The sequence below is a fragment of the Oculina patagonica genome, chromosome 7 (assembly GCF_052425735.1).
Source record: "Oculina patagonica isolate OP01 chromosome 7, crgOcupat, whole genome shotgun sequence".
Taxonomy (NCBI): domain Eukaryota; kingdom Metazoa; phylum Cnidaria; class Anthozoa; order Scleractinia; family Oculinidae; genus Oculina; species Oculina patagonica.
In genome coordinates, this window is record NC_135764.1 from 11,327,875 (window position 1) to 11,346,799 (window position 18,925).

At 38.2% G+C, this 18,925-nt stretch overlaps 1 protein-coding gene across 1 annotated transcript in view; it reads left to right on the forward strand.

Moving 5' to 3' along the window:
- Nucleotides 1-17,112, forward strand: part of LOC144660748 (uncharacterized) — a 44,436-nt gene extending 27,324 nt beyond the window's left edge. The window contains exon 2 of the mRNA XM_078521487.1: nucleotides 16,334-17,112. Coding sequence (XP_078377613.1) covers nucleotides 16,334-16,645 — 312 coding nt within the window. The 3' untranslated portion in view covers nucleotides 16,646-17,112. The remainder of the gene's footprint in view (nucleotides 1-16,333) is intronic.
- The last annotated feature ends 1,813 nt before the right edge of the window (nucleotides 17,113-18,925 follow it).

Consider the following 18,925-nt stretch of genomic DNA (forward strand, 5'->3'; position numbering starts at 1 on the left):
GTACGAGAAGACCTATTCGCCAATTTTAGTACTTTTTACCGTAAAGCATCAAAATCCCCGTGACAGTGTCCCTTTAAGAGTCTTACTACATATGAGTTCTAGTTTTGGGTACTTATGAAAGAAAAATCAGATGCAGTGCGGATGCACGTTTCCTTTTCGTAAACGGTCGATGCTGCAGCATTTTAGCGACACTTTAGAAATGCACATTACAATACATAAACAACGAACCAATTCCTACATGATAACCCGCAGCGGTTAAACGATTCATCAGTCAGAAATCACCAAGAATTGCCTTGCTAATATTTCTGGGTAAAAGCCACATTTTAGAAGGCTTGTTTTTCAAAACCACCGTGAAGCCTTTTCATTGTCGCTGGGGTAGGGTGGAGTGGGGGTGGGGGTAGGGAGGTGAAAAGACAGTTGCGTACTTGAACCATGTAATACAATGTAGCTAAGGTGTAGTTTGTTGATCTTCAGTGCCTGAGCTGAGTTAACTGACCTTTTCGAAGTCAAACTAACGAAGATCAACATAATAAAAAACAAACGTTCACTGGCTAAAAATATTAAAAACAATGAGCTTTCGGCTTTCGCTCTACAGCCTTCGACGGATAAAAAATGGAATACAAAATGGATAAAATATATACAAGAAAGGTGTGATAAAAGGAAATAATGAAAAACAAAAGCGAAGTAAAAATGTGCTAATCGAAGATCAACATGTCATCATGTGCCGCCTTCAGTCCTGGAATACTTGTTGTTGTGCCTTGTTATCAATGGAAAGCCAGCACAGAGGCGCTTAAAGATGAACGGCATAATGAAGCTGGGCCAAGAGTTTTAATGTCGTGTTGACCAGTGGTGATTTGGAATAAATAAAACTTAAAGGACTTAGAGTTATAAAAATATAGGTTTTTTCTCTTTTCAAATCTACTGTGACACAATCAACGAAATTATCATGCATTAATTTCCATGAAAGATTACCGAAGGGCCCTTTAAAAGAAACCGTCAGTCAGGAACTATTTTGATTGGCCACTTTTTCAAAACGCAACCTTAATTAGAGAATTTGAATTGCTTATATTTCTACTTAAGACTGGTAAGGTAGTGTATGGAATGGTGATTTCACGACTATACCGCCACGTAATTTATTTCAAGCATACCAAGAGATATCTATCAAAAGTACAGAACCCCGGTAACTCGACCTCTGAAGATAAACGAAAATAAATTCGAGTTAGCGGGGTTTCGAGTTATCGGGGTCGATTGAATAAGACTGAAAGGTGGGTTCAAATCCAAGGGAAATGGAAGTTTGTTCGAGTTAGCGGGGTTGTTCGAGTTATCCGAGTTCGAGTTACCGATAACACGATATTAGAAAGCAGGCAGCAATCGGGCACCGTATATCTTTCCTTAGCAGAGAAAGAGTTTTTGTTTGTAGATCTGAACGGCAAACACTGTCGTTTTCTTACCATGTTCTACGACCAGCATTAAGACAAAAAAAGGCGCTCAGAGATGAAAGGCAAAATAAAGCTGGGCCAAGGGATTTAATTTCGTGTTGACCAGTTGTAATTTGGAATAAATATAGATGGAAAATAGATTCAACTAAGTAGAGATCAAGTTATAAAATATGGGTTTGTCTCTTTTCACAGGTGACACAATCAACGAAATTATCATGCAAAAATTCATATCAAAGATTACCGTAGGCGGTAAAAAAAAAAACCGGTCATTTAGAAACAATTCGGTTGGCCACTTGAACACACAACCTCAATTACGGAATTTAAATTGCTAATATTTCTACTTTTTTTATTGATAAAAACAACACAAAAGAACATAACATACAAACTGATAATAGGATTACTTACACCAATAAAATAAGGTTTTACGCTTACACAATAATGCTTTACGTTGAAGAAAACACTACACATAACATTGATTGTGCAAAAAATAAAAAACTATTTGATAGATATACACTACATTTACAAATTATGATATTACTCACTAACAATACACTACCAGGAGAATGATAACAAAAACCGGCGTCTTATAAATTTAGTTATTTTTTCAGGGTTCAATGGCGGGGTTCAAAAATTGTTGTCTGGACATTGCAAATGACAAACACCAAGCCGTCCTTTCGAGAAACATTGAGACAAAAAAGATAAACACAGATGACAGCATAATAAAAATTTTAATCAACCAGCCTTCGGCGCTAGGATGTCTTGTATGCAAAGTTTTGGCCAACCACAGCGGGCTATCATAAGTAAACAGGTTTCCAAAGACAACCAATCTAAACAGCAAAAATGCAACTATCACTGATGAATTATCTTTTGTAGTGATAGTTCAGCTTTCATAGCTTGTTGATCTTCAGCCGTGCCTGAGTTGGTCTGAGCAGTTAGTTTTCGCAGCCCTGCCAACAAAGATGAACAAGTCATCACTTCTCGCCTTGAGTCTTGCAATATTTTTTTCTTGCAATTGGCGAACTTCATGATCCGAGATCTGAAGTGGAACATCCTAAAGCTCGACCTAATGAAGAACAATACACCAGCGATTGATTCCGACCTTCAAACTCTTCAATATATACAGAAATTTAATTAGCTGCTGGAGAGGGAACCTAAAATATCGCAATTAAACTATGGAAATAAAACTGGTGAGAGCACGCGATGTGAAACTAGTTCAGTTATGGACTGAGGACAATATTTATTTGTCAGCAACCAGATGAAAAATATCTCAGTTTGATTGTAGCCTCAATTAACGATTAGCAATAGAATCAAATATAGAAGCAAGTATCGACAATGTATTTTTCCGCACATTGTCACTACAAAATATCCTTTAAGTCATTAAGTAGCCGAATATTATGTAGCAGGGGCTTTTTCGGGGATTTAGCTCTATGGCTGAGCGGGAAGTGCCCTACCACCTTCCGGGATCTTTTATATCAAGTGGACCAAAACATCATCAAGGAACATAGTGTTTTTAAAATGAAGATCTTGACTCACGCGCTTACAGGCAGAACTCAAAGTTATCACAAAAAGGACAATTGTCATAAACGAGTTGTAGCCAATAGCGTTTCGACAACTCAGTTTGACTTACGTAAGCTATACAATAGAAAATTCTAAGGATATTACTTTTCACGCCTTTAAAACCTAGAGCTCATTTCTTATTCGAAGGCTTTGTTCTAAGAGCAGGTGTAAAACACCTATACACTAGCTTTACGATAACAGAAAATTGTTTTGTTTCAAAATCTACCGTTTTTACCGAAAAACGTTCCGTAACAATTACACGCCTTCGCTACAACATGTAATAGCATATAGACATTGAGAGGAACTGTAGAATACGCCGCGAAATTTGCATCAACTGTGTAGTTACGCTGTATACGTGTTTCGTGATAGAAATGGCAAAGAGTAGGGCACGAAGTTCCCGGTGTTGTGGTCTGGCCTTTGTGTAGTAAACTACAGTATGTGTACAGCGCATTTGAACATATACATATAACTACATATGAAAAATGCGCTATATAAATTGATTATCATTATCATTATCATTGAATCGATGGATATATGTATATTAAGGGTGCTGATATAATAAATTTAACACTGGGAAGGTTGTGTATGGAATGGTGATTTCACGAGTTTACCGCCACGTAATTTACTTCAAGCATGCCAGGATATATTTATCAAAAGTAGCAACGCGCTGTTAGCAAGTAGGCAGCAATCGCAAGCCGTATATATTTTCAGCAGCACAGCATGATAGAGTTTTTGCCTGTAGATACGAACGGCAAAAGCCGCCTCTTATTTAACAGCCTCAAGGTATTCTACGAACAGCATTTTAATGTTGTTCGTAGCATTAAAACGTGAAGAGGCGCTTAAAGATAAACGGTATAATGAAGCTGGGCCAGGGTTTTAATTTCGTGTTGACCAGTGGTGATTTGGAGTAAATATAACTTGAAGGACTTAAAGTTATCAAAACCAGGGTGACACAATCAACAAAAATTTCCATGAAAGATAACCGTAGGTAAAAGCAACCGTCAGTCAGAAACTATTTTGGTTGGCCACTTTTTCAAAACACGACTTCAATTAAGGAATTTAAATTCTGTATTTTGATTATTTTTCCAGTTTAAGGCTTTTCATAAAGTAAACGCCGTCGTTTTCTTAAGATATTCTACGAAGATAGACCAGCCGCCTCGATTATAGCTCTTGAGGCTAAATTCGGGTTAGTCTGTATATTAAAACTGATATTGTAGGCAAATAAAAGTTGAAGTTAAACAGCAAAAGACAAAAAGGACGGTCAGAGATAAACGGCATAATGACTGAAGCAGGGCCAAGGCGTTAGGGTTTTAGTTTCATGTTGACCAGTGGTGAATTTTGTTAAATGCAACTTGAAAATAGATACAACTAAGGTCTCTTTTCAAAACCAGGATTAGACATTCAACGAAATTATCATGCGAAAATGTCGATCAAAGATATCGGTAGGCCGGTAAAACGAACCGTCGGCAATTTTGGTTGGCCACTTTTTTCAAGACAAAGCTCAATTAAGGAATTTAAATTTTAATTGTTCATTGTCTGTGTATCCATTTATATTGAAAAGTACCACTTGACACTTTGAGTACTTAACAAAGATAACATCAGCCTCAGGGCTGATGGCAATGTTCTTCTTCAAAGCTTAAATTATACGCACGCAATGCATTTAATCTTTTGATTTTTTTGTATGAAAAGCTTTAATTTCTACAGCAAAGAAAAAAGTTGTTGTCTGGTCATTACACCGTCGAAAACACCGTCCTGTTGAGACAAAAAAGATACCCACAGATGACGGCATAATAAAAATTTTAATCAACCAGCCTTAGCTTCGGCGCTAGGATGTCTGGTGTGTAAAGTTTGGCTAACCACAGCGGGTTATCATAAGTATAGATAGGTTTCCAAAGACAACCAATCTAATCAGCAAAAATGCAAGTATCACTGACGAATAATCTTTTGCAGCGATCGTTCAGCTTTCATAGCTTGTTAATCTTCACATCTATCTTCAGCCGTGCCTGAGCTGGTCTGAGTTTACTGAAGTTTTCGCAGTCTAGCCAACCGAAGATGAACAAGTCATCATTTGTCGCCTTGATTCTTGGAATACTTGTTGTCAGTTCTTATTTGTGCCCTCTTATCAATGGAAAGCCAGCTGAGCCTGTGCCGAAGGGTTGCCCGTGCAAGTACATTTGCGGTTCATGCTACTGTTGTTATGCACGCCGAGATCAAGCCGTAGAACTAAAATCGACAATTCTTGGCGAACGTTATGATGCCATAGCTGAAGTGGAACATCCAAGGCCTCGATCTGTTGAAGAACACTACATCAGAAATTAATTCTGACCTTCCAATTCTTTAAAATATACGTAAAATTAATAAGCCGCTGGAGAAGGAATCTATAATATCGCAGGTACACTACTTATGGGGAATGAAACTGCAGAAAGAGCCCGATGCAAAACTAGCTCAGTTATAGACTGAGGACAATATTTAATTGTTAGCGACCAGATGAATAATGTAGAATACGCCGCGAATTTTACATCAACTGTGTAGTTACGCTGTATACCCGTTTAGTGGTAGAAATGAAACGAGTATGTATATTCAGGCTAGGTTGCCGATATAATAAATTTAAGACTGGGAAGGGAGTATATGGAATGGTGATTTCACGACTTCATCGCCACGTAATTTATTTCTAGTATGCCAGGATATATCTATCAGAAGTATCTACACGATGGTTAGCAAGCTGGCAACAATCGGGCACCGTATATCTTATCCTTAGCAGAAAAACAGTTTTTGTTTGTAGATCTAAACATAGTTAGTAGAGGGGACTACTAACTATGATCTAAACGGCAAACACTGTCGTTTTCTTACCATATTCTACGAACAGCATTAAGACAAAAAAGGCGCTCAGCTGGGTCAAGGGTTTAATTTCGTGTTGACCAGTTGTAATTTGGAATAAATATAACTTGAAAATAGATTCAACTAAGGAGAGATCAAGTTATAAAATATGGTTTGTCTCTTTTCAAAACCAAAAATACATAAAATCTTGAAAAACGCGAAAAAAATTGAAAACGCTAAAAATCTTGAAAAACGCGAAAAAACTTGAAAAACGCGGAAAATCTTGAAAAACGCGAAAAAAGCTACATATCTCGAAAAACGCGAAAAAACTTGAAATACGCTAAAATCTTGAAAAACGCGAAAAAACTTGAAATACGCTAAAATCTTGAAAAACGCGAAAAATCTTGAAAAACGCGAAAAAAAACTTGAAAACGCAAAAAAAAAATGAAAAACGGGAAAAATCTTGAAAAACGTGAAAAACGCGAAAAAACTTGAAAAAAAAGTTTTGTTCTCGATAAGTTAAAGTTTAGAGTACTTAAGAAAGATAAAATCAGATGCACGTTTCCTTTTTCGTAAACGGTCAATGCTATTTTAGCGACACAATTTTTTGCACTGTCATCGAAGCATTGAGACTAAAGAGACACTCAGAGATGAAAAGCATGCATAAGCTGGACAATAAGTTTCAATTTAAATTTAATGTTGAACAGTGGCGATTTTAAATAAATATAACTTGAAAATGATACAAGTAAGTAGAGAAGAAAGGTATTAAAATATGGGTTCGCCTTTCAAAACCAAGGTGACACAATGAAAAATAAGTACCACGCAAAAAATTTATATAAAAGATAGCGGTAACTTAAAACAAACCGTTAGTCAAAAAGCAAACTTGCTTGGCCATTTTTATAAAACACAACCTCAATTTTGCCGACTTTTTTGACAAGAAGATAGCATCCATAAGAACCGAGCTATCCAATGAAGTGACTTCTAGTACCCAGTCCTGCGAAGCATACAAACAGCCATGTCATGCCGAATTCACAGAGTTCAGAGTGATGTCAGAAAGAGAGATCGAAAGTTTTGTGGACAAAATCGGTAAAAAATCCTGTGATCTTGATCCTATACCGGCTTCTATTCTTAAGGAATGTAAATCAACTATTCTACCCGTGTTAACTAACATCGTTAACATGTCTCTCCAATCAGCATCTATGCCCACTGCACTGAAAGAAGCAATGATCAAACCGAAGCTGAAGAAGGACAACCTGGACTCTGAGGATTATAAAAATTTCAGACCTATCTCAAATCTGAAGGTTGTATCTAAGATAATTGAAAAGGCAGTATCTTGTCAATTAACTGACTACCTACGTGATAATGATCTAGAGGAATCTCTTCAGTCAGCCTATAAACGCTTTCACAGCACGGAGACTGCTCTCCTGAAGGTGCAAAATGACATTCTCTGTGAAATAGATAATCAGAAATGCGTTATCCTGCTACTGTTGGACATGTCTGCGGCGTTTGATACCGTCGACCATAAATTGCTACTAGAAAGAATGGCAAAACGATACGGCGTGAAAGGAAATGCGCTAAAATGGTTTCGATCCTATCTCCAAGACCGAAAGCAGTTTGTTGTGATTGACGGAACCAAATCAGAGATGAAGGAAATTCGCTATGGTGTTCCCCAGTTTTAGGGCCGATCCTTTACTTGCTATACACATCGCCCATCGGGGACATCATCAAACGGCACGGACTTAATTACCATCTATACGCTGATGACACTCAGCTTTATCTCTCTTTTACGCCAACCCACGCTGAACAACCTGGTTCTATAGCTAAAATAGAAACATGCGTTTCTGAGATCGACTCGTGGATGGTGAGCAATAAGCTGAAACTAAACAGAGGAAAGACGGAGCTTTTGATTTTGAGCGCACGACACCGTCCACACCCATCAATAGAGTACGTCGATGTGTCTGGTGAACAGATTGAGCCATCTCCTTCTGCAAGGAACATTGGAGTTATCTTCGATGAGAACATGTCACTAGAAAGGCATGTTACCAGTACCTGCAAGGCCTGTTTTTTCCACCTTAGAAACATAAGCAAGATAAGAGACTGTCTATCTCTAGCAGACACTGAAAAGTTGGTACACGCATTTATCACATCCAAGCTAGATAACGCCAACTCGCTATTATATGGACTACCTAAATTTCTAATAGATCGCCTACAAAATGTCCAGAATGCTGCGGCTCGCGTTATTACTCGCACAAAGAAATACGATCATATCAAGCCCGTCCTAAGGCAGCTTCACTGGCTCCCAATAAATCAGCGCATTAACTACAAGATACTACTTTTAACCTACAAAGCGCTTAACGGCCAGGCCCCTTGTTATATTACTAAGATGCTAGAGCCCTATACACCAACCAGGAGTTTACGATCCTCGTCTAAAAACTTACTAAAAATACCATCTGTGAAGTTAGTAAGCTATGGCCAAAGGTGCTTCTCTTTTGTAGCACGTAGCCTATGGAACTCTCTCCCGAACTATATAAGAGAGAGCGGCTCGCTATCAGATTTTAAGACTTGTATAAAGACATACCTTTTTAACAAATTTTATAATTAGACTTTTAGTTAGTCAGTTAACCAGTAAATTAGATAGTTCAGTTAGACAGTTAGTTAGTCACTTAGTTAATTAGTTAAGTTAGTTAATGAGTTAGTTTTTCATTTAAAGATTTTAATTATTCTTAGTTTTTATTTCCATTTTTTACAGCTCAGCTATTTTATTTGTTAGTATTTCCTTTTATCACTGATGTAAATTTTTTTAAGTAAATTTCACTTTTTTTAATAATATTTTTACTGTAAAGCGCCATGAGCCATGGATATGGCGCTATATAAATCTTTTATTATTATTATTATTATTAATTAAGGAATTTGAATTGCCATTTTTATGCTGTTTATTTTTTTCTAGAACGCTTTACATAAAGTAAACACAAAAACGAAGAGAGACAGCAAAAAAGTAAATAAAAGTTAATTTTAAACACAACAGGAAAAGTTACAAGTATCAAGTTTACAGATTGAACATACTTTTATTACGTGTAACCAGCATTTTTCTTACGAAATCGGCCTAAAATATCCAGAAAGCTATCAAAGCTACCAAAGCTATCCAGTCTTTTCTCGATAATCCAGACTTTAATACGAATATACCTACTAGTTACAAATACGAGTCCAAATAACAACCGTTTGCAAATAACTAAAGTAGTGCCGATCCCGAAGGATAAATTTAGTTTATAATCAAGGAAAGCACCAATTTACATCAAGATCACTCGAATTACGAATCTAAACAATGTGTTTGCCTATCTGTTAGTCAGATATATGCCTACGCCGACTTCAAGTTTTTGTTGCGAGCAACGCTAACCATCTGACGCAACATGTCGTATTGCACCCTTAGGTAGCCATCCTTGCCCCTGATCACAGCCCACGGATACAGCATCTTGACTTTCTGTGCAATCACTCCACAGCCCTCCCCTGTCAGTCCAAAGGATTTCTTCGCGTCTTCATTCCATTCCCAGCAGACCCCTCTGAGGCCAATATCGTCGAACTCAGAGCGAGGCAGAATTGTTACATTTGTTTTGAGATCCTCGTCACTAAACATGAACCCACCTAAAACAAAAGTGCCAATATATTTAGCAATTGACGTAAGAGTTTCCCACGTACTATTCTCCTCTTCCCTTCTTTTCTTTTCTTCTTCTTCCCTTCTCCTTTTCTCTTCTTCTTGTCTTCTTCTCTTGTCTTCTTGTCTCCTTTTTTCTTCCTCTTCTTGTTCCCATTTTTCGTTAAGCATGTCTTTTAAATCTTCCCTTGCAGTGTCAATCTCGTTTTCTAGAACACATTCCTTCTTAAATTCATCCAATGCTTCGACCATTTTCTGTCCTATTCCCCTCGACGTCTCCATCAAGACTGGCTTTATGTGCTTTTCGTAACTTCGTCTGCAAATGTCTCTTTCTATAGTTGCATAAACATCCCCGAAATCTTTCCACTCGTCATCGGCATTCATAGCTTCCACAACCTTTTCAGCGAGCTGTACAAGTGCCGTACCATCGATGGAACTCCCTTCGAAACTTCTTTTCTCCTGAGAATTCATTAGCCTATCTGCTAAACTCTCAAATGCTTTCCAGTCAGGCTTGCTCAATTTCATCACATCTTTGAGTAACTTGCGATCATTGACAGTTGGAACATGGCTGACTTCAATGCTATCCCTTGGGAAGTATTTTTGGATGATTTGACCTTTTTCTTGTGATTTGATGATTTCATCACGAATATAATCATCCGAGGGAATGTCCAGTTCAGTTCTTATGGCAATTCGAAGTTTGGGAAAATTTTGCAGTATATTTTTATCTTTAAACACCAGGTCGCTCAAGCGTGCTATGCGATAAAGAAAGCCAATGTCACCATTTCCCACGATGTGTAATGCAAAAACATTAAATGAGGAAAACATCATAGCAGCTGTGAACTACTGAGGCGGTCTGTTACCGATATCATCACCTAAATCAGTGCCTTTCACGTCTAGTAACAAAATGCTTCCGTCTTCGTTCTGGGGTTGAATAATGTGTGCCCATACATTGCTGGTAACTGGTTCGAATGAATCTCCGATCTTGAAAATCTCTTCCACTGAATTTTCGCTCCTTCCGCTCCTTCCGCTCCTTCCACTCAAAATGTGGTTGATCAAGTTTAAAGGTGTAGATTTTCCAACTCTTGCATTTCCATCGCGGCAATAACTCGAATAGGTCCCTGGAGCTGTGATATTTCCTCTAGAACATCTGTGTTCAACTTGTACGACGTTTTGTTATCGACAGACTCGAGTAAAATCTTTGCTTCACTGCCTTTAGTCATAGAAATAAAGTACACGACGAACAAAAACGTTCCAAGAGCGATTAACAATAAACTTTTCATTGTTAAACCTTTTACTCGCTGAAACTAGCCGTAATGCCGTGCTAGATAGTACAACTGTAGTTTCAACCGCTCAATGATATGATGCTCGGGTAATTGGGAAAACACCTTTTCAATATTCAGATCAGCCGGTTCGAAATACTGATTTGCATTTACTTCCTTGCGGGGGTCTAATGCTCATAAATTATGCCATTTCAGTGAAATATAGTTGAAAATATTTTTATGCCATCAGGTATATTTTGTGTTCTTATTTGCTGAATGCCAAGCGCCACTAAATAAATTCCTTACTGGCCGACTTATTAATCGTTTAGCGAAACCGAAACACTTTATTAGGTGGGTTTTTTCAAAAAAATAAAGTTAGGGGTTTCGGTTTCGTTTGAAGAATAACATCATCGCTATATATTTTCGCGCGCTAAGGGATTCCTTAGGGAGCGATCATTAATTACTGGGGGGGGGGGGGGGGAGCCAGTCAATTTCTGAAAAAGTGTAGAACTATTTCTAAAGAAGTGGAGAACTAAGTAAAGAATGAAAATTTTCAGAATGACTGCATGAAACAAAGGTCGTTATAATCCCTAGTTTGTCAGATTATGTTTGTCGGCGTATTCCGTACACTTCAGTATTTGAGAAGTGGACAACTAAGTAAAGAATAACAAGGGTAGAATGACTGGGGAAAAGGTCGTTACAATCATTAGTCTGTCAGGGTATTCTACACTTCCACACTTGACAGAATCACTTAGTTACCTGAGAATTGAAGTGTGAAACTAAATAAAAGATGAAAGAGTAGAATATTATAATTGGGGAAATCTCTAGTTTGTCAGAGTATTCTAAGTAGAATAACAATCCCTAGTTTGTGAGAGATTTCTATACTTCTATATATTAAAAAACATTGTAACTAAGTAAAGAATAGAAAGATTAAAATTGAAGGCGGCAAGGTAGTTATATTCCCTAGTTTATCATAGTTTCCTATACTTCGATACTTTAAAAAGTGCGGTACTCATGTGTAGCATGAAGTGTAAAACCCGGGATTTCATGGCCAGTGCTTGTGTGAAGGGGTAGAGAGGTGGTAAGACAGTGGCGTTGTTGAACTATCTAGTAGCACATCTTTCTGGAGTAAGCAGTAGTAAAAGGATGGATGATTGGCTCCTTTTTTTTGTGCAGCCATCCACTAAAAGTGTGCAGCCAGAATAAATTAATTTTGGATGACGTCATAATCGAGGGGTGGCTTATGTCTAAAATGCGCGGGAATCTTTGGTGAGGTGAAATAAATTAAAATAAAATGCGCGCTCGGGAATTTATGCAGCATAATTTATGCCTTGACGTCACGACACGATAAGTCTACTTGATTGATAGATTGACAGAGTAGGGAATATAGTCTACTTGAGTGCACATGTTCCACTGTTTGCGTTCAAACTTTATTTCTGATTGGACGTTCACGGGTGTATTGTTCATTGGAATATAAACGCGCAAACTTGGCAAGCGTTCACTCTACTTGTTGATATCAAACAAGACAAATTTACGACAGTGCAAAGGATCTGCCCTGGTATTTTTACTTCAGTGTCAAGATGAGTTACTCAAAGTGTGGACTCTGCCTTAAAAACCTTGAAGTGATCAACCCTGCCAACGGAATACGTTACATTCGGTGCGTGGACTGGAAGCAATGCCCCTTCTTTTGCCGCGAGGATAGCGTACACAAATATCAACAGTGCCTTAGAGACTATATTATACCTGACTTCAAAGTATGTGAAGGTGGACAATCGCTTTACTGTAGGCATATGGATGTTGCAACATTGAAAGTCTCAAGATCTCAAAAGAATCCGCTCCGACCCTATTCTACCGGCAGAAGAAGTAAGGAAACGTGTAGATATTTCCAGTGGGGCGATGAGATGCCTTTTATTGACGAGAGTAAAAGACTATCTCCATTGTACTATCCTGAAGAAAAAACGGTATCAGAAGAGAGCATAGCATCTTATACTCCCACGCCCGAGCTGCAAAGACAGTTTGCAAGATTAGAGAGCCCAAAGTGGGTAAAAGAATGTCTACATTAGAACGCAAATTCCAGTGAACACTTGTCGCTATATTGACTGTATCAGTAAGCATTCAGTTGTGTAAGAAACTAGCACTGTAGAAAATGAACACAATGAGTTGCACATACGATGTATTTTATTTTTGAGTCCTAATAAACCGTTGTTATGTTTCGTAAACCTATATGTATTTTCAGGTCTCTGTTTTTATCTAAACATCTATAAGCGTTTATCTAGACAAGTTACGCACCGCGATACACAAGAAGGAATAAAAAGCTTTTCTCTTTTAAAACACGTTTATTGATAATAAAAACATTGAGGTGTTTCTATAAAAGATGAACCGACACAGTTCACTAATTCTTCGGGAACAGTTCAGTGTTTGACAAACAACCGATTGAGTAAGAATTTTCGCTTATCGATAGCGAGTTCTGTTGATTCCAGCCAATCATATCCCTCTGTATCTTTCAATTCATGTTTGGTCTCCATCACTTTACGGAAGGTGGAATCTTTCTTCATAGCATGCATCCACTGTAAATAATCCAAAAGGACTTTTCTTAGCTCCTTTCTGTATACTGGTAGCAGAGCATTTTCAGCTTTAACACGGACCACTTCAGGCGAATCTCCATGTTGTTTGTACTCGTTTATCAGAGTTTCGAGTTGGGCTTCGTGACGACTAGTAACTTCATCTTGAATGCGCGACCAGGGATCTATATCTTCCTCTTCTTCTTGGGAAGAGTCTATTTCTTCACTCGATTGAGAATCTTGAGATGACTGTTCGCTTTCCTGTGAGCTCTCATCATCGCTATCATCTCCACTATCATCGGGTAATATAATATTTCCAAAACCCTCTTGAAAGAATTGATTATAATTGCTGTACATTGTGATCTGAACTGTGTTAACTCTGAGAATAGACTAAACTACAAGCAGCAGCACGCTTCTTTTATAGCTATTGGTGAAGGCGAGGTTACCAAGTACAGGAGTCGTAGTTAAGAAACTGATACACCTCACATCGGCCCTGCATCGGCCTGACATCGGCCCCACATCGGCCACATATCGGCCTGACATCGGCCCCACATCGGCCCCACATCGGCCCTACATCGGCCCCACATCAGCCTCATATCGGCCAGACATCGGCCCCACATCGGCCTGACATCGGCCCCACATCGGCCCTACATCGGCCCCACATCGGCCTCACATCGGTCCTACATCGGCCCCACATCGGGCAAACATCTGTGTTACGGAAACGACTGATTTCTGTGAAGGAAACTCCGACATCCACTGCAAAGAGACAAAAATTGGCCCATTGTGTTACCTTAACAACAGAAGCTTATCCAGATTTTAGGTTTCGTCATAAGTTTTCGCTTCTTGTGGTTGGCCCAAGCCAGTCTGGTAAAACCTATTTTGTGGAGAAGATGCTAACAAGTGGTCGTATTCTATATGAAGTCAAGAAACCGAGGCGCATTTCATGGTATTATAGTCAATGGCAAGATAGTTACGAAGCCCTGAAGACGACACTCGGAAAAGAAATTCAGTTTTTCCGCGGGCTTCCAATGTTTCAAGACGACCTTCGAGAAATTGACCCAAAATATAACAATATTCTGATTTTTGACGATCTCATGTCAGAAGCAATTCAGAGTCCCATCGTTTCCCGCCTATTTACTCAAGGCCGTCATAGAAATGCCAGCGTCATACTCCTGCTCCAAAGCATGTTCCCCAAAGGAAAATTCAACACCGATATCAGTCGGAACGCTCAATACATGGCTCTCTTTCGCAGCCCCAGGGATCGAAAACAAATCGGTATTATTGCCGAACGAATGTTTGACAAGAATCGCCTACGATTCATGGCAGCGTTTTATCAAGAGACGGAAAGGCCGTACGGATATTTGTTTGTGGATAACCAGCCAGCCACGCCAGGAAATAAATAGGTCTTGAGCGATATCTTTGATTCGTGTCGCGTTTATCCGAGTATTAACAAATCCTCAAAACCAGAGGAAAGCGTGCAAACCAGTCTTCCAACAAATCTTGAGGAAACTGCTGCTACTAGGTATTCTCGTCGAGAGCACAAATATTTTGATCTGACGTGGTCTGATGCAGGCTGGCCTGCTGTGCGAAATTTTATGCAAGGTGCGCCCTATCTCAAAACTCTTCCAGAAGGGTTTGGTGTTGCCGAAATGTACACGAGTGCTCGAAATCAGTTCAGTCCATATATTCCTACAGTCTCATTTGCACTAGAAAATTACTGGCCTGTCAAAATAAGGCATTATTCAAATGGTAAGACCAAGTGGATCTATATACACGAAGACGAACCAAGTGTCAAGAAATTTGTTGAAGAAACCCGAGCCAGTGAAAAGAGCTAGAGATAGCGAACTCTAGGCTGTAAACATTATGATAAAGTTATCGAATTGTTAAAAAATGGTATATTTTAATACACATGTTTGTTAATTCTGTTTGTTTTATTAAATTGAGTTTAATCGGACTAAAGCATTGTTCTTGTCTGCGGTGGAAGAAATATTGCATAATTATAATTATAATAGTACAGTGAAGCTTTAAAAAATGACGAGTAAAGAAAAAAGATCAAAAACACGAAGACCTAAAATTGGCTTAGCAAATTGTTTTCACACAATCGGTTCACAGCCGGTCGTACCATTTTTTTTTACTCGTAACTGTTCGATATTCGCCGATTTATGGAATTTTTTTTTCTATACAGAAGCGACTCGTTCCGCTAAAATCCTAATGTTTATATCCGTGGTCACTCAAGCGCGTTCGCCGGCTTAGTATGAGAACAATGCATGGTTAAGCCTCTGTCTGCTCGATCGTGAATATTTATTCAATCTATTTGAGCTTCAAAAATCTCTAGTAAGCTAAAGGAAATATATCTTAAGTAATTTAAAAACGAAGCTTCTTATAAAATTCTCTCATTTCGATCCGCAGTGGAACAAGTGCTCTCACGTAAGTAGACTTATCGTGTCGTGACGTCAAGGCATAAATTATGCTGCATAAATTCCCGCGCGCGCATTTTATTTTAATTTATTTCACCTCACCAAAGATTCCCGCGAATTTTAGACATAAGCCACCTCTCCATTATGACGTCATCCAAAATTAATTTATTCTGGCTGCACACTTTTAGTGGATGGCTGCACAAAAAAAAGGAGTCAATCATCCATCCTTTTACTACTGTAAGCCTACAAGTTTCGCTCTTGAAATTTGATGTTTCCAACTCTTTTTTAAAAAATCTAATTTTGATAAGCGGGCTTTCTATCACTAGAATTCTTAAAAATGCTCACAGAAGCGAAATAAATAAATCAAATAAAATGAAATACTGAAGCAGGAACACTGATCAGAGTAGAATCTAGCGTTTTTTCTATGTCGGGTAAAAAACCCTGCAAGTTTCTCTATTCAAATTTGATACGACTCGTAGCGCTAGGATTTCTGGTAATGTTTGGCTAACCACCGGGAGCTATCATTAATAAAAGGTTTCCAAGGACAACCATTCTAAACATTAAAAATGCAAGTATCACTGACGAATAATCTTTTGCAGTGATCGCTCAGCTTTCATAGCTTGTTGATCTTCAGCCGTGCCTGAGTTGTTCTGAGTTTACTGAAGTTCTCGCAGCCCTGCCAACAAAGATGGACAAGTCATCATTTGTCGCATTGAGTCTTGCAATACTTGTTGTCAGTTCTTGTTTGTGCCCTGTGATCCAAGGAAAGCCAGCGCAGCCTGTGCCGAATCTCTGTTGTCGACTGAAATTGGCTCAGTGTTGTGAAGCACGCAGAGAGAAAGCCGTAGATCTGAAATCGACAATTCTTGGCGAACTTCATGATCCGAAATCTGAAGTGGAACATCCAAAAGCTCGACCTAATGAAGAACAATACACCAGCGATTGATTCCGACCTTCAAACTCTTCAATATATACAGAAATTTAATTAGCTGCTGGGGTGGGAACCTAAAATATCGCAATTAAACTATGGGAATGAAACTGCTGAGAGCACGCGATGTGAAACTAGTTCAGTTATAGACTGAGGACAATATTTATTTGTCAGCAACCAGATGAAAAATATCTCAGTTTGATTGTAGCCTCAATTAACGATTAGCAACAGAAACAAGTATCGACAATGTATCATTCCGTATATTATCACTACAAAATATTCTTAAAGTCATTAAGTTTCCGAATATTACACGCCTTCGCTACAACATGTAATAGCATATAGACATTGAGAGGAACTGTAGAATACGCCGCGAAATTTGCATCAACTGTGTAGTTACGCTGTATACGCGTTTCGTGGGAGAAATGAAACGACACAGATATGTATATTAAGGGTGCTGATATAATAAATTTAACACTGGGAAGGTAGTATGGAATGGTGATTTCACGACTATACCGCCACGTAATTTACATCAAGCATGGCAGGATATATCTATCAAAAGTAGCTACACGATATTAACAAGTAGGCAGCAATCGCAAGCCGTATATGTTTTCAGCAACATAGAAAGAGTTCTGTCTGTAGATACGAAAAGCAAAAGCCGCCTTTTATTTAACAGCCTCAAGGTATTCTACGAATAGCATTTTAATGTTGTTCATAGCATTAAAACGTGAAGAGACGCTTAAAGATAAACGGCATAATGAAGCTGGGCCAAGGGTTTTAAGAGGCTCCGACTGAGAATATGAAGAATCGTTGCACAGGCTGGGGAAATCGAAAATCTTGAAACTTTGCCTGAATAACACCTTTGGGGAACTATGTTCGAAAATATTATTCTCATCTTCTAGGAATTTATGGTTTTCGAGAAATTAAGAAAAAACGAAAATAACGGTTTTAGCTCATTAAATATGCAAAAAAAATGCGTAAAAATGGCAAAGTTCTCGATATTCCTATAAGAGCAATTTTCAATGCTTTGAATCGAAATAAACTTAGAATAATAGCTTGACCTTTCTTCTTTCAGGCAACATACAACTTTAATTTTTTCCGGCTATTTTGAGGTTTCCTTCGCCTTTTAAAATATTGCTTTATCAAGCACTTCAGGAAAGGGCAAAAATTGAGAAACTTTGGAGGCCGAAAAAGCACCTTGATATGTCCGATATCAAGTCAAACTAAACACTGTGCAAAAGCTCAATGTCTCTTCTGTTATAATATCAAATAAAAAATCTGGGTACTCAAGATTCACACAAATGAGAAACGAAAGTTTACGACCTCCTTGTGTCTAATTTGCATAAAGCTAATTTTTGAATTCGTTCTCCGCTAAGTGATCTGGTCCGCTAAATTTAAATTTGGGAGCTATGATTTGCACAAAGAAAGCAATTTTAAACTTTATTTGATTTTGTTGACGTCTTATGCCTATCAACAGGTTATATAAATGCGAAGTTATCATTCACTTACCTGAAATTGGGAATGATTTGTACCTTTTATTTACTCTGGCGGGTAACTCACGTCAAAGCCGTAGTATTATTAATTTGGAAGTTGACTTCAGTTATAAACATAAACGTTCATAAATATTATGAACATATATCGCTGTTAGTTTCCGTTCGGTTGTCATTTATAATGGAAATAAAATACGAAAAGTTTCTCATCTTGTTTTAAAACAACTATATAAAAGGTTTCGATCGTGCAAAAACCATTCATTCATTTATTCAGATGCACATCACAAAATTAAATTAATTTATAATTCAATTTAAAGAGACCGAACACGTACACAGCGACAGAACTCGGCGCCAGGACATTTAACACAAAGCACAAAATTATTCGGCTGAAATTTAAAAATAGAATGACCCTTTACAGTTGTGCCTCTCTTGTCCAGAATTTGTCCAGTTTGTAAATTACCATGCAAAACTGAGCACACTTCAAATTTTGTTACATCTTGTCTGACAGATACTGAAAGCATCGATAGCGAAGGAAAATTGTTAGTTGCCCGTACAGGTAAGGTAATTTTGTTTTCTTTGAACCACATCTATGTTTGGGTAACTGAATTAATGCAAGCTTAACTATCCAATACCTTGGGATTTTTGTAGCGCAAGAATGCCAAGAACATATGACAGTTTGTCATAAATACAAGAACACGCTCTTTCGCTGGCGGACTGGAGAGCAAGATGTTCTATACCAATGGAAATTGCGAGCCATAAGCCTTCTTTCACTCGGGAGGATCGCGGAATAGCAAGCAACCCTGCTCTGTTT